This window comes from Saxophila tyrrhenica (assembly GCF_035928015.1).
Source record: "Saxophila tyrrhenica strain CCFEE 5935 chromosome Unknown scaffold_9, whole genome shotgun sequence".
NCBI classification, from domain to species: Eukaryota; Fungi; Ascomycota; class Dothideomycetes; order Mycosphaerellales; family Extremaceae; genus Saxophila; species Saxophila tyrrhenica.
Window position 1 is genome coordinate 618,380 of NW_027041741.1, and position 23,536 is coordinate 641,915.

The 23,536-nt window shown below is 54.4% G+C and overlaps 9 protein-coding genes across 9 annotated transcripts; 7 read left to right on the top strand and 2 right to left on the bottom strand.

Annotated features, from left to right (window-relative positions):
• Positions 1 to 376: 376 nt before the first annotated feature.
• Positions 377 to 1,033, top strand: LTR77_006177 (uncharacterized protein; the record flags this gene model as incomplete). Its single annotated transcript, XM_064803419.1, has 1 exon — positions 377 to 1,033. One exon carries the CDS (start codon positions 377 to 379, stop codon positions 1,031 to 1,033), a length of 657 nt encoding a protein of 218 aa, XP_064658334.1.
• An 894-nt stretch (positions 1,034 to 1,927) lies between these two features.
• LTR77_006178 (uncharacterized protein) lies at positions 1,928 to 4,017 on the top strand (the record flags this gene model as incomplete). The annotated part of the gene is made up of 7 exons (XM_064803420.1): positions 1,928 to 2,827; positions 2,880 to 2,890; positions 2,945 to 3,341; positions 3,438 to 3,491; positions 3,558 to 3,745; positions 3,814 to 3,865; positions 3,928 to 4,017. 7 exons carry the CDS (start codon positions 1,928 to 1,930, stop codon positions 4,015 to 4,017), a joined length of 1,692 nt encoding a protein of 563 aa, XP_064658335.1.
• A 163-nt stretch (positions 4,018 to 4,180) lies between these two features.
• Positions 4,181 to 6,629, bottom strand: LTR77_006179 (uncharacterized protein; the record flags this gene model as incomplete). Its single annotated transcript, XM_064803421.1, has 3 exons — positions 4,181 to 4,432; positions 4,485 to 6,053; positions 6,105 to 6,629. The coding sequence occupies 3 exons, from the start codon at positions 6,627 to 6,629 to the stop codon at positions 4,181 to 4,183; spliced, it is 2,346 nt and encodes a 781-aa protein (XP_064658336.1).
• Positions 6,630 to 9,556: 2,927 nt separating this feature from the next.
• On the top strand, positions 9,557 to 10,970 carry LTR77_006180 (uncharacterized protein; the record flags this gene model as incomplete). Its single annotated transcript, XM_064803422.1, has 9 exons — positions 9,557 to 9,739; positions 9,803 to 9,999; positions 10,061 to 10,215; positions 10,335 to 10,356; positions 10,414 to 10,468; positions 10,531 to 10,591; positions 10,650 to 10,789; positions 10,844 to 10,883; positions 10,939 to 10,970. 9 exons carry the CDS (start codon positions 9,557 to 9,559, stop codon positions 10,968 to 10,970), a joined length of 885 nt encoding a protein of 294 aa, XP_064658337.1.
• Positions 10,971 to 11,278: 308 nt separating this feature from the next.
• LTR77_006181 (uncharacterized protein) lies at positions 11,279 to 14,578 on the top strand (the record flags this gene model as incomplete). Its single annotated transcript, XM_064803423.1, has 1 exon — positions 11,279 to 14,578. The coding sequence occupies one exon, from the start codon at positions 11,279 to 11,281 to the stop codon at positions 14,576 to 14,578; it is 3,300 nt and encodes a 1,099-aa protein (XP_064658338.1).
• A 162-nt stretch (positions 14,579 to 14,740) lies between these two features.
• On the bottom strand, positions 14,741 to 15,810 carry LTR77_006182 (uncharacterized protein; the record flags this gene model as incomplete). Its single annotated transcript, XM_064803424.1, has 6 exons — positions 14,741 to 14,794; positions 14,850 to 14,884; positions 14,946 to 15,127; positions 15,181 to 15,274; positions 15,335 to 15,364; positions 15,648 to 15,810. 6 exons carry the CDS (start codon positions 15,808 to 15,810, stop codon positions 14,741 to 14,743), a joined length of 558 nt encoding a protein of 185 aa, XP_064658339.1.
• A 1,536-nt stretch (positions 15,811 to 17,346) lies between these two features.
• Positions 17,347 to 18,731, top strand: LTR77_006183 (uncharacterized protein; the record flags this gene model as incomplete). The annotated part of the gene is made up of 2 exons (XM_064803425.1): positions 17,347 to 17,747; positions 17,834 to 18,731. The coding sequence occupies 2 exons, from the start codon at positions 17,347 to 17,349 to the stop codon at positions 18,729 to 18,731; spliced, it is 1,299 nt and encodes a 432-aa protein (XP_064658340.1).
• A 767-nt stretch (positions 18,732 to 19,498) lies between these two features.
• Positions 19,499 to 19,891, top strand: LTR77_006184 (uncharacterized protein; the record flags this gene model as incomplete). Its single annotated transcript, XM_064803426.1, has 2 exons — positions 19,499 to 19,728; positions 19,762 to 19,891. The coding sequence occupies 2 exons, from the start codon at positions 19,499 to 19,501 to the stop codon at positions 19,889 to 19,891; spliced, it is 360 nt and encodes a 119-aa protein (XP_064658341.1).
• Positions 19,892 to 21,228: 1,337 nt separating this feature from the next.
• Positions 21,229 to 23,248, top strand: SKN7 (kinase-regulated stress-responsive transcription factor skn7; the record flags this gene model as incomplete). The annotated part of the gene is made up of 5 exons (XM_064803427.1): positions 21,229 to 21,300; positions 21,350 to 21,493; positions 21,543 to 22,475; positions 22,524 to 22,713; positions 22,761 to 23,248. 5 exons carry the CDS (start codon positions 21,229 to 21,231, stop codon positions 23,246 to 23,248), a joined length of 1,827 nt encoding a protein of 608 aa, XP_064658342.1.
• Positions 23,249 to 23,536: the final 288 nt, after the last annotated feature.

A 23,536-nucleotide genomic window follows, 5' to 3' on the forward strand; every position in this document is an offset into this window, starting at 1 on the left:
ACGAGTGGCTGGACATCCCCCAACCACCCTGTCTGCAACGAAGCAAGAACGCGCAGTCTTCCCACACCATCGCTCCCTCCTACCCTCACCTTCCTGTCGCTCTTTGAACATACCGCAAATATACTTTGGACTCGAACACATACAAGCATTCACCCACTTTTACGTGAAAGCTTGCGACGGCAACAACAGCATCGCATCGGCATCCCAATTCGCGGCGGCCCGAGAAACCCCCACGTAATCCCGCTACCGCCGCAGGAACAGCAGGCGTTCGCAGCAATTATTACAACAACACCACCCAGACCGGACGGCTACACCAGGCGGAAGGCTCCACCGCCGCCCCCTCCTGCCTGCGACACCCTCCGCGACGCCAGGCGCCATGCCTGTCCTCCCCCATCTCTCCCGGCGCGCCGCCGACGCCATCCACGCAATCGCCTCACAAGACACTCGCGTCCTCGACTCACGGCAACTCCTCCACCACGCCCGCGATCTCTTCAAGCGCATACCTCTGCCGACATTAATACAGAAGCGCAACAACAACAGCAACGTCTGTCGCGCTGGCTACATAGCAGGCTGCTACCAGTTCGGCGGCGCAGCCCCCGGTGCCGTCGCTGGCATCACTCTCGGCGCCATTGCAGGGTTCCTACTCGTACTATGGTTACTCTGGGTGCTCTCGAATGGCACCTCGTTCATCCGGACTTCGAATTTGCAAGAAGAGGAGGTGGTGGTGCGGCATCGACATTCTCGAAGTCCCGGGAGGAGTAGGAGGAGTCACAGAAGTACCTACCAAGCGGAGATGAGGCACTCGAGTCCGCGGAGAGAAAGAGTGGTGAGGCAAGAGCGGATAGTGAGGGATGTGCCGCAGCACTCAAGACCGGACAGCAGTCGGGTGAGGGAGACGATCATTGTAGACGAGGCGCGGCCGGAGCGGCGAGTGGATGGGGATGATATTGTGGAGGTGATCGAGGAGCACTCGTCGGTTGCAGGCGCGCCGCCACCCAGAAGAAAAAACAGACGGAGTTCGGGGTATCGGTGAGTCTTCATTCTCTTCTTTCCAGCAAGATTACCTAGCAGATCGAGTGTACTGTCCGACGCAGGCACTGACATGCAACCACCTAGATGATCCGCATCCACCACGGACGAAGGCTTACAACAATGTACAGGCGTGGCGACTACTCGGATCTTTGATCTTGGAGTGTGTTCTTTTGCAATTCGACTTTTGCGCGTACACTTGTACAGTATATACCACTCTGCATGGGCGGCAACAGGACAAAGCGTGGCGTTGTTGAGGCGACTTTCTTTTGCTGGAGAGGGGGAGTCGCAGTGTGCATATTGCGGTGATGTTCGAGATATACCCATTGCTCGGCTGTTGGCGCTGGAGATGTTTGACGCCAGGTGCGTAAGGCTCAGGAGGAATTCCATAGTGCTGCATGAAGCACTTTGACCGCCGCTCCCTCGCGAGTCTTCCTTTCATCTTAGCAGCTCTTTCCCCGGAGCTGTTATTTCGAGTCGACATTTACGTGCGCATGAGTTTGGAATGCTCTGAAATCGCTCTTGGAGGTACTGTCGGTGGAGAAGGTATAGGTACGCTTGTTCTTACTCCAACACGCCTCTCCACACACAACCCCAGCGGGGTAGAGACTAAACCAACGACGTCTCTTAAACCACCACAGCAGCTAAGAAGATAACATTCGGATAACACGGAGAGCTACAGCTTGAGAGCACCTCCAGATCTGAAGGTTGGACCTCGTCTACTGCTGCTTGCTCCGCTCTTGTTCGATCAACCTCGACCTCGGCCATATACCTCCGTCTATCAACTTCATCTTCTCTCGATCCCATTCTCTTGTTAACACTATTCATCATTCACATCAACATTCAACCACCTCGTTCTCTTCATTGGGCACACTCAACCAGAGTGACTATCGCCACCATGCCGGGCATGCAACGCGACATCCAGGAATCAACGGCCAGAGCCAACGCCGACCGAGCAGACTCCCCCAACGGCGTCTATCCCACCGAGACCCTCGATGCTGTGATAGTAGGGGCTGGCTTCGCCGGCGTATACATCCTTCACAAGCTCCGCAAAGCCGGCTTCAGCGCCAAAATCATCGAAGCTGGATCAGGACTGGGAGGCATCTGGTGGTGGAACGCTTATCCAGGAGCTCGTGTCGACAGTCAGTACCCCATCTACGCATTATCTTTGCCAGAGGTGTATGAGGACTGGAACTGGAGCAGCCACTACCCGGACCACCACGAGCTTCGGGCCTATTTTAGGCATATTGATAAGAAGCTGTCGATCTCAAAGGACACTGTTTTCAACAGCAAGGTCACTCACGCCAATTTCGATGAGAGCAACGACCTCTGGCAGCTCGACTGTGACAGTGGACGGTCGTTCAAGGCGCGGCATTTCGTTGCGTGTCTTGGCTTCGCAGCAAGGCGACATTTCCCGGACTGGGAGGGTCTGGATTCGTTCCAGGGCGAGATCCACCATTCGTCCTTCTGGCCACATGAGGGCGTCGATGTGCGAGGCAAGCGATGTGGTGTCGTTGGTACCGGAGCGACTGGTGTGCAGATCACGCAGGAATGGGCGAGAGAGATTGGCGATGAGGGCAACTTGAAGATGTTCCAGCGGACGCCAAACCTGGCTTGTCCGATGAATCAGGTCTTCTTGACTGAGGAGGAGCAGGCGGAGGATAAGAAGAGGTATCCTGAGCTGTTCAATCAGAGATGGGACAACTACAATGGCTTCCTGTACCAGTTCCAGCCGGAGCTTATGCTGGATGCGAGCGAGGAGGAGAGGCAGAAGATGTTTGACATGCTTTGGAAGATGGTGAGCTTGCCAAACTCCGACTGGTCTTGCATCTGTACTGACATGGTCCCAGGGCGGCTTTCGGTAACCCTCTGAGTGATCCTATCCTCTTAGAACCCTCTGCTGACACTCCATCAGCTTTCTCATGCACAACTACAAAGATATGACCCGTGACTTCAAGGCCAACCGCATCGCATACGACTACTGGCACGATCGGATCCATGAGCGGGTGAAGGATGAGCGCAAGGCCGAGCTCCTGGCGCCGGCAGAACCGCCTCATGCTTTTGGCGGCAAGCGTCTGAGTCTCGAGCAGGACTTCTACGATCAATTCAACCGCCCTAATGTCGACGTGATCGATATCAAGACCAACCCCATCGTTGCTTTCGAACCGAACGGAATCCGCCAGCAGGACGGCACAGTGCACGAACTGGACACCATCGCCCTTGCGACAGGGTTCGACAGCATTACAGGCGGCATGAAAGATATTGAGATTACGGGTTTGGGAGGAGAGAAGCTAAACGACAAGTGGAAGATGGTAAGTACTGGTCGATGAGGGTGCCCTGGTACCTCTGGTCTGAGGCGCTACCGTTGAGATGAGACATCGCTGACTTTGAACTCCTCTGCTCTGTAGGGCACATACACCTATCTCGGAATGACCACGGCGAGGTTCCCAAATTTCTACTTCGTAAGTACATCATACCCCAGAGACACCACCTTCAATTCCGCCAAGACATGAACTGATCACATGCAGACATACGGACCCCAAGGTCCGACAGCATTCAGCAACGGGCCCTCATGCAACGAACTACAAGGCGATTGGATCGTCGCGGCGATGGAGAAGATGCGTGACAACAAGCAGACGCGGATCGATCCGAAGGAGGAAGAGGAGATGAGGTGGAAGGAGCAGGTAAATGAGTTGGCGAAGGTTGGCGTAAGAGGGTGAGTATGCCCAAAAGCAGGACAGATGAGTTGTGAGGTATTCAGGACATTTGCTAACGGGTGTACAGACACACCAACAGTTGGTACAACGGCAGTAATATACCTGGCAAGCCGATAGAGGTAGGTCTCAAATGCCTCTGTCTAGGTGGCCAAACGTGAGACACTGCTGACCATCCTGCCAGGCTCTGAATTACGCCGGTGGAATTCCAGTCTACATCAGGGAGATTGGACGGGAGCGAGACGAGGGCTACCCAGGTTTCCGCTTACAATGAGATGTAGAAGTAGTGCACAATTCAGATGCTTTTCAATTGACATCAACAAGCCAGCGGGTATCTATAGTCGTCCAAGCCAAAGACGAGCGAAGAACACCTCATAGTAGGTCCACGAGACCGCGAACGCCATGCTGCCAATACCCATACCCACAGGCTCGCAGGCCTAAGCCAGCCCAAGTACACCGCCCTGCTGCGCAAACTTCATCTGATAATCACGGAGGTCCGCCCAGTTCCTGAACTCTGTTTCGTCGTCTTCTGGCTGGTCAGAGTCGCTGTTGGGTGGACTGACACGCTCAAGTCTCATCAAGATCTTGAGGAAGGCGTTGAGGTATTCTTGAGCTTCAGAGGGGATGTGACCTCTGCGGGGGTCGGGAGCGTCGAGTAATGTTCCGGCGATGGAGCGGATCTTCATCGTCTACCCGTGTGTTAGTACTGCGTTCTATGCCAGTGGTGTAAATTTTACTCACAAAGCTGTCGGCGTTCGGCTCCATATTGACGACATCGATAGTGCTGAGCACCACAAGCAAATCCCTCACAATGCCCTCGCGCTCTTGGCGCATCTCTTGCTCGACCGAGCTGGGATTGCTGGTTGGTCGATGAGACATGAGGCCGTCCAGACCAGTGGCCGTAATGCCGGATCCGGGCGAGGCTGGTTTTGGCGATCTCGAACGTTCACGAGCCTCGCACAGATTCCAGTATTTCTCGACAATGTATGAGCGGGTGGACAGCGCAGAGGCGTAGATGTTGGCTTTCTGGATCTCGTACTGCATCCTACGCCGCTGGTCCAACGTCTGCTGTTCGTCTCCCGGCAGCGCCGCCGTCATGAGTGATGCTGCAGCGTCATTGTGCATTGAAGGGTGAGAGTGGTTAGCCGCCCCGGGCATGGCGGACGTTGAAACGCCACCTTGTGCGTTGATCCTCAGTTCAGGCGGCATCTGGTTGATCGCATCTTTGCACCGATGAAGTGATTCGTAGAGGACTTTCTCCTGCCGCTCCCAATCTACGACTGCGTCGATACCCCAGGCCAGCTCCATGGTAGACAAAGGGTTGTACGAGCAGTGAAGACGTAGGTTTGCGTTGAAGCCAGCGATAGTCGGCACAATCCCCATCGGTTGGCGTTCGGTATGCGTCGGGTAGATGCAGAAGTCATCAACTTCCAGCGGTAGTGGTGGATGCGGGTCCCTGGGAGTCGGTGGCGGAATAATCGGCTCATTGGAGGCAGCTCCGAGCTGTTGCATGCTCTTGATCGTCACAAAGGTGGTCCAGAAGACGCGACGCCCGATCTCCAGGGTAATGTTGTCGATTGGTGGAGATGGACTGCCGTCTTCATCCCGGTGGTCACGCACCTTGTGCAAGCCCAGCGTGCGGACAATGGTCATACACTCGCCGAGATACAGCCGACCTGGACGCCATCTGAAGCTGTAGAAGGCAGCCATGGCCAAGAGATAGCTTGTGGCAGCATCATAGACGCTCAATGTCTCGCTTTCCAGATACCCAGGACCTCTGGCCAGGGTAGCCACTTTTTGGCATCTTAGCACCATGCTCATGTGGTTTGGATACAGGTGCTCTCTGCCTTGCGACTTGAGGTGGAGGCGAGGCTTCCGGGGAAAGGACGCCACGAGGCCACCAATCATGGAGGCAAGAAGTGCCAGAAACGAGCTGTTGGTGAGGTCCTCGCGTCGCTTCCATGCTTCCCGAAAGCTTGGCTCATGTGGGAAAGGGGCCAAAGGGTGGATGTAGGTGAAATAGTCGTCGATGAGGAGATCAAGCGTGTCCACAGGACAGATGGACTCCGCAGAAAGCTGTTGGTTTGAGGTATGGGAGGAAAGTGCTGCCAAGGCTTGCGCAGCATGAGTTGGCGAGGACGGAGCAGACGTGGCTGACATCAGTGGAGAGCCAGTGCCATCCTCCAGGCGGCGCCGCTTGATGGCTTCAGCATGCCTGTTTGGTGGTCCTCGCCTGCGACTGGGCCTGTCGAAGGTGCACGGAATGTCCAGCGAAGAGCATGCGCGGCACGGTGGGCCAGCCTCGTCACACTGCCGACATCAGTACAGCGTTCATGCCTACATAGAAAACAAGAGACGAACCTTGACTTTGCGAATGCTGCACGAGTCGCATGCTTTGCGCAGCCTGTTAGCCTTCTGCCCAGATTCTGGCGTCGAATGCTGCTGCTGCCCAAGTGGGGATAGAGCTACCCTGCCGGGAGGTGGTGTGCCATGTGAAGAGTGATGTTGATTATGATGGGCTGTTTGCTGGAGATGGTGGCGCTGTTGTTCACTTAGGGCGGCGTGTTGCTGTAACTCCTGCGCCAGATTGTGCATCTGGTGGGTCGAAGCAGTCTGCTCTGGTGGCCCGGATCCATCGGTCTTTGGATAGACCGGCTGATTCAAGCTGGTGAACTGTAGCTGTTGCTGGGGATCCACGAGCTGCTGGGCGCCAGTGGAAGCCGGGTAAAGAGGGTTGTACTGCTGTTGCTCAGCCTGGTGTGGGGGTGGATATTGAGCCATCTGAGCGCGCATCCAGTTCTGGACGCGTAGTTGCGAGTCAGCCATATACCCATGGTCTTGGTCCATAAGTGGAAAATAAAAGTTAGACATAACTGCTGCCGACATGTTCGGAAGTGAATTGAGGCGAGAATATGGGGGATCGTGAGAGCCTGACGCCTTGTGGGACTTGATGGGCGCCACGACATCGTAAATACCATCTCAACACACGCACAAGAAAGAGAGCTTCCGTCACATACCGCTGATTGTGTTCGTTCCTGCTGAAGGTTCGAGGAGGGGCGATCATGCGATCAGATGCATGCCGTCCGAGACGGGAGCTGCGTTCTCGTGGTCGCTAAGTCGCTGCAAGCTTTGCGCAGAGGTCGCTGGAGCATGCGCGAGACTCGTCCGAAGGGAGTGCGTGCGGCGCGAGCGTGAGAGGTGGCGGTAAACAATCTGGTCCGCTGAAGGGATGTGTTGGAGCGCTGGGTGAACTCTAACAGGCGAAAGAGCTTGGCGAAAACTCGTGACATCCGGCGAGCCGTTGCAGTCAGTGGGCACTCGTTCGATGAGAGGTCGCAACGTCTGCAGCCAAACTGGCCGACGTGAGGTAATACGGTTTGTGAAGTTTCGGAAAAGCGCTTGGTTCGGAGCAGATCCGATATTCTACAACTTAAAACCACTGACACTTGCTCGGCGTAGATTTAGCCCAAAGAGAGGCTCCTGCCTCCTCCCGCCCGGTCTTATTGTGATAGTGGCAGACACGTGGAAGGACGCTAGAAGACACTACGAATCTGCTTGCAGGTGGCTACCTCTCTACCTACTTGATTATAATAAGCGACACTGCGGCCTCCTCGAGCGCTTGGCTGTACAGACGGTTGAGAGCGCAGATACTTCCAAAGTGGTTGCGCAGCCAGAATGCTCCACAGTGCGAGAGAGTGTGGCTCAGCATCCACCTGGCACAAGCCATGTCTTCATGATGTCGCTATCTTGAATCCTAAGCGCGATGACGGCGTCCAGCTCGATCTAGGATGCAGAGAAAGAGGTGAGGTACGCGTCGTTAGTGAATTTCTGCATAGAGTTTGTGCCTAGCACACGGCACCTTCCTGGACGCAGCGCGGAAACAAGAGCAGAAGTCGGTCGAGCTCCTACATGAGGTGAGGTGAGCGCGCACACAGGGCACGAGTCGACCGAAGATCAGCCATACATGCGGGAGAACGGAATCGCGTTCATTCGTGGTGTTGGACGCGATGCAAAGCCAGCGATGCGTGCTCCTATAAGAGCTGCACGCACGACCGAACGCTTCAAACTTTGAAGCTCACACAGCGAATCGTCAGCTCCTGCGCCATCGCCATATCTCGCCTTAGAGGATGCCGTTGGAGGCTGACACCCGTCCACCGACAGACTCTTTGACAGTGCAGAGTTTTGAGACGGCCTCGTGACTCTCGAATTCGACACGAAGCAGATAAACATCCGTCCAAGGATGATAAAACCAAGAGCAGGACAGGTGCAGTTTGCTGGCGCCCTGGGATAGCCTATGGCTGAACATCTGACATCTTCGAGACGCCTGTTCCCTTTAGGAACTACCGAATAGACGACAAACTGGTGAAGTGGCTCGCTGTGGCTCTGCAGAACCGTTTCTGGAACGCCGCTGGAATCATTTTATGCAGTCCACATTACTCAGTATTCAACAAAGGACCAGGTGGATTTTATCGGGCTGAATCGGAGGGTTCGGAGGGTTCTGACGAAGGTGGAGCAGTAGAGCCCAAGGCTCTGGTATCGAGACCGCATACTGTACCAACAAGCATGCATCCTTGAGCTCATCTTCCATTGCCACCGGTAATTGCCTTCCGAGAGACCAGAAGCTGTGGGCCATGCGGGTACGTGCGATTTGTACATGCACAATGCCTGCGCGATACATGTCCAGCGCCAGAAGCAGATAACACAGCTGTGGAGGCGGTCAGGACAGCAGCTGGGAGCTCTTCCAGCTCATCGCTAAGTCACAGTTCCATTTCTTGATTCCTCACGATTCACCACTGATACATCTCTTATTCTTGCCGACGGTCATCTGCCGCATGCTTGCAGAGTTTGGGTCAAGTTTAGGTTAGGCTTTAGAGTACGGCAGCGGCAACGTCACCTCGAATCTTACGCCTTGGACGGCCAGGATTGTGTGAAAGTCACACATATTGGATTGAGATGGTTCTCGGCATTACAACGACGTTGTATTGGTGTGGACGCCATGATTGCGGTGATATTGCGGAAGAAATTGCCACTCCTATCTATCCACCAGAAGAGACGTTGATGGCGGCTTCCTGTGCCTACAGATCAGCACACCGTCGGCTCAGACCTCATCTCGCATTATACTGCAACGGCATCACCGATGTTGCTTTGCTAATAGGCTCAAAGGTACATGCGAGGTGTCGCTGGGAGGGTAGCAACAAACTTGGCGACGCGCACGCTGAGACAAGGATGCGGCGGCCATACGAGCACATATTCTCGAGGTTACAAAGTCGAGGGGTCGTCCGCCGACAGAGAATGGACACTGCTCCAGCGGAGGAAGCCACTACGGAATCTGCTTGTGGTAGCTACTAGACGTCTGAGAGACGAGCAGGCTTGCTGAGAGGCGTATAGAATCGCTTCAGTGTTGTCCTGTCGAAGGCTGCTAGGCCCTGCACAGCTGAAGGTGTTGGGAAGCCGACTGCATATCAGAACGGGTGCCTAGGACACCAGAATTTGTCGGCAACTTCCATTGGCATGTCGTCGAGCCTGTGAGTATGCAAGTGAAGAAGTTGTGGTTCACAGCAAGACTTCAGAGTCGTCACGTGACAGTGCCATACATTCGTTCAATCGGCTCCGCGAGCCGAACTGTACTTGTACTTGACTACACGTCTTCGAACGACCATCTTCTACTGCTCCAATAGTTACAACTGCTCCCCAAGTAACTATAGGGACCTGTCTTGAGACCGTCGTATCCATTCACGGAGTATCGTACGATCGCGTGAACATCCGCATACAGATTACCGCAGGCTAGCCGAGTGCCACTCGTTCATCTCGCCATGGCCACCAAGTCAACTTACGACAGAAGCAACCTTACCAGTGTTGACGGCCTCATAGCTGTAGTGACTGGTGGCGGGACAGGTTTAGGTCTCATCATCGCTAGGACGCTGGAAGCCAATGGAGCTACGGTCTTCATCACTGGCAGACGTCAGGACAAGCTAGACGAGGCCGTGAAGTCAGCAGTGAGTTGAAAGTAAAGGTGCTCACGCCTCTCCTGTCGACAACGTAAGCTGACGGGGACCAAGCAACATGGCAGGATCCACGCAATCCAAGGCTCCACAACGTCGCACGACGACCTTCAGCGGGCAGTTGACTTCGTTACGGAGAAGACCGCATACATAGACTTGCTGGTGAACAACGCTGGCCAAACCACATTTGACAGCAGCCCAAATGCGAGACCTAAGCCGACGGGTCAGTCTTCCGTCGCAGAGATCAGAGACTAGTAAGCTGCAAGACTCCCCTGGTGTGACGCATGGCTGACTGTCCTCGTTTTTCTTCTGCAGCTATTTCAACTACCGTCCGCAAGAGCTGTGGCGGGACACGCTGGAAACCAACATCGCCGCTGTCTTCACTACGTCTATGGCATTTCTGGAGCTACTCGATGCTGGCAACAAGCGGAGAGCGAGCGAGCTACCGAAAAGTCAAATCATTGTCATCGGTAAGCCATCTCGACCTGAGTAGACGGTTCCCGCAGGACTAGGCACCTCCCTTGATGGTGCTAAGATGTTCTCGGCTTGGTGGTGATCGATGACTCCTGCTGACCTTCTTATGCACCAGGAAGCACCGGCGGGCTCACAAGGTACGATGCGGACGCACAAACCTTGCCTTTTCAAAATTGACTCTCCTCTGTTGTAAGGTTCACCGACAGCTTCATATACAATGCTTCGAAGAGCGGCGTCCACCATTTGATAGTAAGAGGACGCAAGATGTCCTGATTGTCGTTTGGATATACCCTGACCGGCTTTATGCACAGAAAAACCTGGGAGGCTTCCTTGTGCCCCACGATATCCGGACAAATATCATCGCTCCAGGCTGTAAGTCCACGTTGGCTGTAATCGCACGGAACAGTCGCAGCTGACCAAGATCAATCAGGGTTCCCTTCTGACATGACGGCCGCTGTGTCCAAAGCATACGAGTCCACTGGAGGCGTCATGCCTCGCGAGTTGGTGCCTCAGCAGAGGATGGGCAACCCGGACGAGCTTGCTGGGACAGTGCTCTACCTGGCATCCAAGGTAGGACCGCTCGTGTGCCTGCAGAATTTTCTGTCAAAGCTAACGATTGCCCAGGCTGGTGGATTCTGCAACGGCGCCACGCTGGTGATAGATGGTACGTTGCGAGATTGCAAAACCACACCTCATCAACATTCGCTGACTATTCGTAGGCGGATTCTTACAGAATCATGCTGGACCATAAGCTGCCGAGGAGTGGTGTTTCGCTGCTGGTGTCACGCCGTATTGTAGATGCAACTGGCTAATCGTATGATCTGAAAGGAAGAGATATATAAATCTAGACACGGAAAGACTTAACACAGATAACAAATAAGCCAATGTGATATGTTTGTTCCGCAATTCTGAGACAGAGTACCCACAGCGGCAAGAGTGAGCCGGTGAATGTTCGGCAGAAGGTGCAGTGACGATGACGCATGTGACAAAATAGTTTATGACATCTGAATTCCTCCAACACTTGTGATTGAACTCTTGTATCCGCACAACAACGACAAGATGAAGCAGCGATTCTCGTCTCTCGACGTCAAGGTAATCGCCCACGAGTTGGCGGCCAGTCTGGTCGGCCTACGATTATCGAATGCGTACGACCTTTCCACCAGAATCTTCCTCTTACGCTTTGCCAGACCGAACCGCAAGGAGCAGCTGTTGATAGACTCTGGCTTCCGATGCCACCTCACATCCTTCGCGCGATCGACCGCCGCTGCGCCTGGACATTTCGTTGCGCGTCTACGAAAGTTCCTGCGCACACGCAGGGTCACAAAGGTCGAGCAAATAGGCACCGACCGAGTTCTCGAGATCCAGTTCAGCGATGGACTATACCGACTGTTCCTGGAGTTCTATGCTGGTGGCAACATCATCCTGACCGACAGTGACTGCACCATCTTGAGTTTGCTCCGGACAGTGAGCGAAGGGGACGAGCATGAGCAGCATAAGCTTGGGACACAGTACAACATCTCGCTACGGCAGAACTACGCGGGCGTGCCTGAGTTGACGAAGGAGCGCTTAAGAGATGGTCTACAAACAGCTGTCGAGAAACAGGAGGCAGAAGCGAGGAAGCCAGGCAAGAAGGTCAAGAAAAAGGCTGGCGATGCATTGAGGAAGGCGCTGGCGGTCACCACGACTGAGTTTCCACCCATTCTGCTTGATCATGCACTGCATGTCTCGCAGTATGATCGAGGTTTGCAGCCGGAGGAGGTCATTCGCAGCGAAGAGCTGATGGACAAGCTGTTGGAGGCGCTGCAGGAAGCCCAGCGGGTAGTGAAGGAGATCACCAGCGCGGATGTGGCCACAGGATATATCGTCGCGAAGCGTCAGCAGTCGCAAGCGGCATCGTCCGAGGACCAGGTGTCCACGGCCCCTGATGGATCTCAGTCACTTCCCGAAGGATATATGTACGACGACTTCCACCCGTTCAAGCCGGCGCATCTGGCAGCAGACTCTTCGTTGGCATTCCTTGATTATGAAGGCTTCAACCGCACTGCAGACGAGTTCTTCTCATCTCTGGAGGGACAGAAGCTGGAATCGCGTTTGATGGAGCGGGAGGAGACTGCGAAAAGGAAGTTACAGCAAGCCCGGGATGAGCAAGCGAAGCGTCTTGATGGTCTGCAACAAGTACAAGAGCTCAACATCCGCAAAGCATCGGCTATTGAAGCGAATGTCGAGAGAGTGGAAGAGGCGGTAGCAGCTGTCAATGGGCTAGTCGGACAGGGAATGGACTGGGTCGACATCGGACGCTTGATTGAAAACGAGCAGGCACGACACAATGCCGTCGCGGAGACCATCAAGCTGCCGCTGAAGCTGCAGGAGAATACCGTCACCTTGCTGTTGGCCGAATACGACACCAACGAAGTCGAAGAAGAGTTTGCAGATGAGACAGACAGCGAGGATTCTGACAACGAGGATGCTCAACCGCAGCCGAGATCGACCGATGACAAGAGACTGGCTATTGATATTGATCTCGCGCTCTCGGCATTCGCCAACGCAAGACAATATTACAATCAGCGGCGAAGTGCTGCTGAGAAGAAGGAGAGAACTGCGCAGGCTTCCCAGAAGGCACTCAAGAACACCGAGCAGAAGGTGATGGCTGATCTGAAGAAAGGTCTGAAGCAAGAGAAGGATGTTTTGAGACCTGTGAGAAAGCAGATGTGGTTCGAGAAGTTTATCTACTTCATCTCATCAGACGGATACCTGGTTCTGGCAGGCAGAGATGCGCAACAGAACGAGCTACTGTACCGCCGCTACCTGCGGAAGGGCGATATTTACGTCCATGCTGACCTGCATGGCGCTGCAACTGTCATTATCAAGAACAATCCGAAGACACCGGAGGCGCCGATACCGCCTTCGACGCTCAGTCAAGCTGGTAATTTGGCGGTCTGCACCAGCAGTGCCTGGGACTCCAAAGCGGCGATGAGTGCATGGTGGGTGAACGCTGAGCAGGTGTCGAAAACAGCACCGACTGGCGAGTATCTTACCACGGGCGGTTTCATGGTCCGAGGAAAGAAGAATTTCCTACCGCCTGCGCAGCTGCTGCTTGGCTTTGCTGTGCTTTTCCGCATCAGTGAGGAGAGCAAGGCGCGCCACGTAAAGCATCGGGTCCTTGAGAGTCGCGCCCAAACTCCTGACTTAACGGACGGTGAGACTATCTTTTCTGGCAATACTAGTGGCACCGTCACGGACGCTGAAGACGACCTTTCAGACGCTGAGCCTGCTCCGCCGGTCACTATTGCGAATGCAGATGATGACTTTCCGGGTGATGCACAGGATAACGAAAGTAGTGATGATGATCTTCCCGACGAGAGCGCGTATGATGACCGCGGCCCGCGAAGCAACCCGTTACAGTCTACACCTCTCGGAAGCGCTGGTCTTCAGACCAACGATGTCCCACTTGATCAGAACGGGTCGAACAACCAGTCTCCTGCCGAGGAAGGGCGTGGAGAGAGTGCTGGGCCGCGCGCACCTGAGCCGGAGAATGTCGAGGAGCATGCTGAAGATATGTCCGAAGACGAGAACAACGGAGCCGATGGCTCTACGCCGGACAGTGGCGCAGAACCTCTCTCCCAGTCTACCACCTCGACCGCACGGCCAGGTAAGCAAAAGCAAGCCCCACGGGTCCGAGGGAAGCATGGAAAAGCGAAGAAGATGGCCGCAAAATACGCCGAGCAGGATGAAGAAGATCGTAAGGCGGCGATGAAGCTCCTCGGCTCCAAAGCGGGCGATCAGAAGCGCCAGGAGGCTGCTGTTGAAAAGGCTGCGCAAATGGAGACCGCTGAAGAGGCTCGTGCAAGGCGGAAAGCCCAACATGAGAAGGCACAGCAGCAGGGTCTTGCTGCCGAAGAGATCAAAAGGCTGAATATGGAAGAAGGCGTCGATGATCTGGACGAGGAGGAGTCTTCCGCGCTCACGTCTCTGGACAGTCTTGTCGGTACACCGCTCCCTGGTGATGAGATCATCGAGGTCGTACCGGTCTGTGCTCCATGGGCTGCGTTGAACAAGTACAAGTACAAAGTCAAGATGCAGCCGGGACAGCAGAAGAAGGGGAAAGCATTGCGTGAGATCTTCGGGAAGTGGTCGAGAGATGCCAGCCAACCAAAGAATGTGGATCCGACCAGCTCGGACATCGAGAAGATATGGGAGCGAGAGATCGAGCTGATCAAGGGCATGAAGGAAGCTGAAGTTGTAGGTGTAATTCCTGTCAAGCAGATGAGGTTGCAAATGGCAGGCGGAGGGGAGAAAGGCAAGGGTGGGAAAGGCGGTAAGAGTGGCGCTCGTGGTGGAAAAGGGAGCAAGCGGCGTTGATGAGGTATGGTAAATTCAGATCGCAGCGAAGATATACTGTCAGAGAGAAGAAAGCAATGATGCTAAATCCCAGCCCCTCCGCCATCTCCAACGAAGACACTGCCAGGAGCCATATTAACAGCTCCATCGAACCTCAATTTTGGCTTGAGGCACTCGTCCTCATCATGCAGCGGCGACCCGGGCTACTAGGAAATCGGCCGCTTCCGGCACGTCCACCTAAATATACAGTATTAGCGATGTCCCGAATAGTTGAAGGGGAGGAAAATGGTACATTGTAGGTAAGATGGCCTGGAGTGACCGTGAGCCCTAGAAGAAAGGGGTTAGCTAATCTTCCAGACACGGTAGGTATTTGTCAATGGGGTCGTACCGGCACTGCAGACTCCATCGGATCGATTGCAGAAGATGAGCGTGTCCTCTTGAGGATAATTCGGGATACGACCTCCCGTCTCGAACTGCCTGGTGTTGCCATAGAGGACCACACCGGCGACCTGCGCCTTGACTGAAGCGCTCAGACCACTGACCGCGCCAGTCATCACGGCTGCGCCTTGGCTGTTCCGCATGTCAGCGTTGATCTCGAGGACCCTTGGACTGCAAGAACGTACGAGTAGCCTCCGGCAGTTACGACGCTGTTCGGGCATTTCGAGTTGGCCAACTGAAACAGGCGCTGAGCTTCCCGGATAGCGGCAGTCGTGGTACCTAGGCGCGGAAGAGTCAGCAAGCGTTTCGAACACTGGGTTACATCGCTCCTGCACGTACCTTGAGGGAGAAGGTTGGCACCGATGGTGGCTGGACGGCACAAAGATGATCAGTGAAACCTGATGTATACCGGGAAGGCGTGGACTGGTAGCCTCACCATCATAAGCTCCGCCAACGCCCTGGCACGCAACATTGCTCGATCCAAGGCGCTGCTTCAGGGCACTGCACGTGGCAGGGCCAACAGTGGAGCCCTAACATTCTCTCAGCCTATACCACCTTCGAAGATCCATCGGAGGTATTTACCATGTTGCCTACGGAAGAGAAGGGCAAGCGTTAGCGAAACTTCAGACTGGAGAGACCAAACAAATCATACCAGGCTCGGTACTGCCCCTGGCAAAGATGAAGACCACATCTCTGCATGAGCCAACGCTCAGTTCATTCTCTGTGATACCCGACAGCTGCCTTTTCTCTACAGCTCCGATGGGAGATGCGACTGCGGCAGCAGCGAAGGACAGAGCGATGGATGAGAGCTTCATGGTTACAATGGGAGAGTGAACAGGAATGCTTGAGTGAATGTTGATGTGGTTGTTGAACGAATGGAGAGATGTGCGGGCATCAGATTGAGCAACCGCTTCTCGAAGCCATCTTAATATATGTTGCTGTGTCTCTACATGTTACCTGATAGCGCTCTTCATCACGACGCTAGAGGGGAGCTCCAAGACTGCTGGCTGCTGGGAACATCCAATGCAGATGTGTGTGATATGTGTTCGACCGAGGCAAAAGAACTATCACATTGCCTCCCTATGGCTGGTTCTGCGGCCTTTGCGAGGATGTTTGACTGGGCTGTTCGGCGGTTGTAACTGAAACGGCAAGGCGGTTGCAGCCAAGCTACTCCGCTCGACACGATTCATGCACGAAACGGTATGTTATGCAGAGGGCCGAGGTTCGCCAAAACAGCTTCGTCCTTTTACTGGTCACTGTAGACATCATCTGGTCACTCGGATCTGTGACAGAGGAGTGGACATGCTGCGATCAACCATGTCGTCTTGCTGTAAATCTGGGGTATGGGGTGCATGGTTTGCTTAGCCCCGGAGCATAACTTCAAGTGGTCTCGTGCGCAACGGCTCTCCGCGTACCTGGCGAGCTAGGTTGATGTCGTGCTCGCGCGGTATCGTGTGTTGCATCCAAGGCGAGGGCCGTACCACAGTCTAGCCTTTCCGCCCTTCGATGTCGGAAAAGTCAATCACCTTCGGGACATCGTTGGCCAGTACTACCTCCTTGCCGTCCTTCCAGTGCCCTACCATGCCGTGTTCTCAAGTGGCCATGCACGGGAGTAGTTCAACACGATCAGACATCTGTCGAGGATCGCAGGGGCCAGCAGGATGAAATCCCAAGATCCTAGAGTGCAGAGTCATGTGCTAGATAGCCTCGGAAGCGTGCTGCATCCCCACAATTTGGAGTATTGGACTGCAGCGCGTGGGATGGAGGTACGATCTTCCCGTTTCTTTCCATCCGCCGGCCGCGACTGCTTGGACACGCGGGCGAGATGAGTGTTGAGGGGCGCGTACATACCTCGCCTGCTGGCGATGTTCCAGTTCCCGATGTTGATGTTTTGACGCTCTTGTTTGGTGAGAAGAAGAAACAAACTGGAAGAAGTTAGGCGTTTGCTGACTCAACATTCAGACTCCAAAGCTGGACTGGCACGTGATGACACCAAGATACACGTCGATGCAGCAAACCCAGCGAATAGCATCACGAAGGCGGAGGCTCGCACGCTCACACAACGTATCGCCTACGTGCTCCGACATCGTTATGGCATTGGTCGCTCTGACGTCGTGCTCACCTCGTTGTTTGGGAGTTTGTCAAGCCCTGTTCTCCAATCCAACATTCAAGGAACTTGCTGAACGATTACTTTTATAGGTCCACTGGCACCAATCATCTTCTATGGCACGACCGCCGTAGAGGCCGTGTATAGCGGCGTCAGCACTGAGGCCACCGTAGGGGAGATCACTACTCAACTGTCGAGCTCAGGGGCTTCTCTGGTCATCTGCTCTTCTGAATGTCATTCACGAATGGCTGAGGCCGCCAGGCAACTTGGAATCGCAGAGGGCCGGATACTGCTTGCGGACAGCACGGAACCTGGAGCTTGGAGTCTGTCACCAGCTGCAGGAGGCGAGAACTTGCTATTCTCCCGACAAACGCTGGACTGGCCAAGGATTACTGGCTCTGCTCTAGATACCGCTACAGTATGCTTGCTGTACAGCAGTGGCACGACTGGTCTACCGAAAGGAGTTCGTCTCTCACATCGGAGTCTCGTCTCCGACATCGTGTCCTTGATGCATGCGGCCAAGGAGTATCAGAAGAAGCACCCCAAATTCCGCTTCGATACGATTGCACATCTGCCTATGAGCAACGTTGCCGGCATAAACCTGTATTCGCTGAGTCCGTTCTACATGGGTGGTACTGCGTACTGGTAAGTATGGTCATCAAACCTGGAATTTTTCTCCCAGGTCCTTGTGCTGTCACTGCTAACCATATCGCCTTTCCTGAATCGTGCAGGCTGAAGAAATACAACTTCGACGACTTCATCTCTGCCCATCGAAGGCTGAAACCGGCATACCAATTCTCTGTCCCTCCCATCTGGCTCCAGATAGCAAAGAGCGACAAAGTGACCGATCACTTCGACGGGCTCCAAGTCGCTTCTTCTGGCTCTGCACCGATTGGTTTTGACACAATCAAAGAGCTCCGCAAGAAGCTCGGGAAAGGCAAGGCTGATGTCTATCAAACTTGGGGCGCGACTGAGTGCGGAGGCGTGATTACCGCTGGCCCCTGGGAAGGTGAAGCTAACATCAAGGACGGAAACTGGTCCGTCGGCGAGATCCCACCCAACGTCAGGCTACGAGTGCTCGATGAAGACGACCGTGACGTTGCCGAAGGCGAGCGCGGCGAACTTCTGGTTGGCGGGAAGATCCTCGCCCAGGGATATCTCAATCGACCAGAAGCAGATCAGGAAGCCTTCGGCAATCCCCAAGGCTGGTACCGCACTGGTGACATAGGGATTGTCGAGAAAGGCAAGGTCTGGATCGTTGACCGGAAGAAGGAGCTCATCAAATACAAAGCCAACCAAGTCGCGCCCGCCGAGCTCGAAGCACTTCTCACATCACACCCTCAGATAGCGGATGCTGCCGTCATCGGCGTGTGGTCGCAGGAGCAGCAGACAGAGGTTCCTAGAGGTTACGTCGTCCGCCGCAATGTCCAGCCCGGGGCTCTGAGCAATGAGAATGCGATTTCTGCATCTGCGGTGGCGGATTTTGTGAAGAAGCGGGCTTCTTCGTACAAACAGCTGCGCGGGGGAATCTTCTTCGTCGAACAGATACCGAAAAGCGCTTCTGGGAAGATATTGAGAAAGGAGCTGCGGCAGAAGGCGGAGAGTGAGAAGGCGAGGCCGAAGCTATAGAACGAAAATGGGGAATATTGATCATACTGACCTGTCGACTACGATTTTGCGATACTCACATAAAGGGATAGACATGCTGCTTAAATGTGTTTCAGACGCGTCAAAAATGGCTTCAATTACCGACCGTGGAGCAGTTACAACTGCAGCCTGGAGTAAGTTTAAAACTGAATTTGACCCGGTCCTCACATCGTCATGCAGCCATCTGTCCGAAGAACACTGTTCGAGCAAACACCTACTCTGCTAATCACCAGGACAACGACGGAATTATTTCAAGAACTAAGCAGCCAGTGCAGACAATACAGCAGCAAGAGGTCTCTACCCAAGGGTACTTTCTCACGATTCTTTCGAAGGTGTTGAGCTGACTGCCGGCCAGAGCAGGACAAGGTGGGACGATTCAGCATCACCTTAGAAACGGCATTCCGCCATTCGCAGGAGGTCGTCTACGACTTCGCCTGCGATCCATCCAACTGGGGTGAGGACTTCCGCCATCAACACTATTAGAATTTGCTATAATCTGACTCCGTCGATATGTAGGCCGGACGTACAAGGGCAGCGGTGGCATGAACCACAACGTCAAGGTCCCCATCGAGCATGGCAATAAGTTCTTTTGGCAGTCTCCCTCGTTGGCCAGGTGCTGATACTGTCGTGAAGGCGATGTGTGGACTGAACGAGTGGATCTTCCACCAAATACATATTTGTCGACCTGGACGGCCATCACAGTCGAGCGGCCATGGAGATTCGCCTTTCAGCAGCAGAACCAGGTCGGTATGAAGGAGGATGGCACCGGCGGCGTGAAAGGCATGACGACGATTACCTACACTTTCGAGGACGTCGGCGAAGGCGTCACTTTGGGCACAAGGAACTTGACCTGCGAGCTGCCTCGCGGTGTAAGCCTCCCCGGTGATCTGTTGACGGTTTGCTGTCGTCCGAACGGGATTGAGAGGTATCATGACGCTATCAAGAAGGAACTTGATGAGAAGCAGAAAGAGGTCTCTGGGTGAGTGCGAGATCAGCATCATCCATAACGCAGATATGGCAAGAGGGAAGTTTGGGAGGGTGCTTCCGCCTTCCGCCTTCACTCACAAGCCTTTTCATTGCTTGGATTTGAGATGATAACTCCCAATATCATTCCCCATTCACCCAGAACGGAAGTCCCGTGACAATAAGGACTCCGAATGCCAGAATCGTCCCGCTGCGTCTCCGGGGGCCACGTTCAAGGACTGTGAAACGTGGAATGAGCGGACAAGGCTCCGTGATCACAACATCTCATTGCCCGAGCCTTGTTGCCGCGTTCAAACATGTCAAACTATGCGGCAGTCCGAGCCTTGTGAAGAAGCAATACCAGTCAAGTCGACTCCGAAGTGTTGTTGCCCAAGCTCGGCGGGTGGCTTTCTGGAGAAGCAGGGGGCATCCCAGGCTTGTCGATCTTTGAGGTTGTCCCGACAGAACGGGAGATCTATAATTATTTCGTCGCCATGTTGTGGTGCAATATCAGACACATGGCTTACTAGCCCGTCGCCCGAGCATAGTGGATAGAAGAATGAGGGACCAGACTGCCACGGTCAGTCATTTGACGTCCTCAATAACCAGCCGTAGTACATTGCTTGTTCGGCCAAGCCAGACGGAAGGGTTAATCTCGTCTTCGGCCTTTGCCCTCGAGCCACGAGTGTTGTTTGGCGTGCCCATGCTGTCTCTTCATTGTGGACTTTTTTGTTGGTTTTGTGCATGTCTTCACACACTGGAATGCCCTAAGCCGAATCGGAGAGATGTGCACGGATTAGGAAACTGCACTTCAACCTTTACGTTGCCAGCTCTGGAGACAGTAGGATGGCGGTGCCAGCCAAACTGAGCTCCGCATCCTTTCGCTCGTCCGGGGCAGTGATAAGGTATTCACCAGGAGGGGTAGAGTAGCTGGTAGCGAAATAGGTCAGGTAGATAGCTGTAGCTAGCTGCAGACGTGATAGGTCATACCACATCACGCCCGTGCATGACGACGTCGGTCGGTTCGCGGCAATCTCCAATCTCTTCTGCCACCGCCGCCAAGTCCCGTCCACTCTCGAACCTCACGTCCCTTTGCGACCGCGATCTATACCACGACCTCTCTTGCGCGCGCATGGCTATTGCGCATTGACCAAAAGCACGGCATTGGATCCAGGCTCGTTGCGCATCCGGACACCCGAATGATCGGTAGCCGACGCTGAGGTGCATGGGCCGTAACCTCGTGGGCGCCCGCTCCCGCTTGCACCACCTCGCGACCATTCTCGAAGTCGTCGAGGCATTGGAGGACCGAGGGTGGTGGTGCGCTGCATAGTGACCGCCAGAATGGACGGCAGTCAGTCTGGCCAAGGGGCCAACAACTCCAGCGACTTCGTAAGTGGATCGTGTTGCAGACGAGCCAATGGCAGATGATGCTGACCATCGACAGGTGCGCAAGCTGTACAAGTACGCGGTCCCTCGGTTTACCATAGACGAGTTTAGAGCTAACACGTCCTAAAGGATGCTGGAGAGCCCACAGGACGAGAGCGTGGTGCGGTGGGGTAACGAAGGAGACAGTTTCGTGGTTCTCGAGGTATGCGCAAGTCCTGCACGAGCGCTGCCACATGCTAACCGTATGACAGAACGAGAAGTTCACGAAGCACATACTACCGAAACACTTCAAGCACAGCAACTTCGCGAGCTTCGTGCGGCAGCTGAACAAATACGACTTTCACAAAGTCCGACACAACAATGAGGAGGGCGGCACATCACCATATGGGCCAGGAGTATGCAAGAAATTGATATGGAGAGGTACAACGCTGACATGTGGTGCAGGCATGGGAGTTCAGACACCCCGATTTCAAGATGAACAACAAGGACGCACTGGATAACATACGCCGCAAAGCGCCGGCGCCTCGAAAGTCCAATGCCATGCCGGACGAGATGATAGCTACCCAGCAGGTGGACCTCGTCAACACACAACTGGTCGCGACACAGCAGCAATTGCAGTCTTTGCAGGAAAGATACAACGAGCTGAGCATGCATCATTCGATGCTGCTGCAGGAGTTGATTGGGGTGCAAAAGACGGTGGTCAACCATGAACATGTTATCCAATATGTGATGAGCTTCCTGAACTCTGTGGACAACCAAAGACGGCGGGAGAGCCGGGTAGCCAACCCGTTCGCGCCGCCGAACACGAGTGCAACTAATGGCGCCAATGCGAGTCCGTCTGCAGGCGAAGCACGGCCACCTCCTGCCGTTGAGGAGGACGCACCCGCATCGCCTTTGCAACACGCGAAAAAGCTATTACACGAGGTCAGCGCGGATCATATGCTCAACACGCGCAATCTGGAGCAGATGAACGAGCAGCAGATGCGCCACAATGCTGCGTTGACCACACCGCCACCCCATGTAGATCCACGGAACGGCACTCGGTCCTCCAGCAGAAACGCAGCACCACACTCCGCGACTTCCTCCACATCAATGTCCTACAACGAGCTCGACAATATGGTGTATCCGATCGGCCACACGCAAGGCATCGACCCGATGTACAGTGAGCACGTTCACAACATTCCGTACGCGTTGCCGGCAAAGGGTACAGATGGAAGTTTTGCTCAACCTCCAGCTCCTGAAGGCCGGAAGAAAAGCACAACGGTCGACCCAGGTTGGGTGAAGCAGCCGTCCATTCTACTAGTAGAAGACGATCAGACTTGCAGGAGGATTGGTGGCAAGTTCCTCTACGCCTTCCACTGCGCTATTGATAGTGCTGTAAGTGTTTTTTTACCTCGTGTCTGTTCTATTGCTAACATTTCAAAGCTGGACGGCCTGGAGGCTGTGAACAAGCTGAACAGTGGTGTGAAATACGATCTGATACTAATGGACATCATCATGCCTAATCTCGATGGTGTCTCCGCGACCCACCTCATTCGACAGTTCGACAATACACCCATCATCGCGATGACTTCGAACATAAGAAGTGACGACATCTCGATGTACTTTCAGCACGGTAAGCCTGTTCTTCGCGTTGCTCTATGTCAGATCTAACAGTAATAGGCATGAATGATGTTCTACCCAAACCATTCACGAAAGAAGGCCTTCTCAGCATGCTCGAAAAACACCTATCTCACCTCAAAAAACACCCCGGTGGCATAGACGCCATGGCCGCACCTCCACTCCCCCGGTCTAACCGCAGCTTGAAGACTGAAGACTCGCCCGCAACCTCGCCCGCCACGACTACCAACTGGAACTCGCCCAACCCCATGTCTGGCGTCTCCCCTGCCAGCAACCAAGCAGATGACTCCTCAATGTACAGCGCGCCCACGCCGTACCCCATCCAGCACGGACAACCAGCACCAATGTACCCACCGAATACGCCTATGGGCGCGCCTCCTCGGCAGCCGCAGCCGCCGCACCGGAGAGGAATCGGAGATATCTCCGGTGGAGGGCCTGAGATGGGAGACATGAAGCGACAACAGATGTACCCTCCGCAGCCGGTCATGGGCCAGTCTATGCCGCACCCAACGCAACGGCCGCCGCGATGACAGGGCTAGATGCTCTGGTCTTGGGTTTCTAGGATTACGAAACGGCCTGGCGTCAAATATTGTATATATGTAGATGTGTCGTTTGACAGCGACCGCGCTTGGAGCTGCTGGATGGATCTTGGGCGTTGAAAAGGCCAGTTGAAGTACTGCTACAGGCTCGTACCAATGACCTGATGAAAGGGAGTCACTGCGCCGTTGTACTTGGCCACAGGTAGTCGCAGCCAATCAATTTACAATGTTATCGTGCCACAGCCTCCAAGTGAAGCGACCAAGTTGTCTGTCAGATGT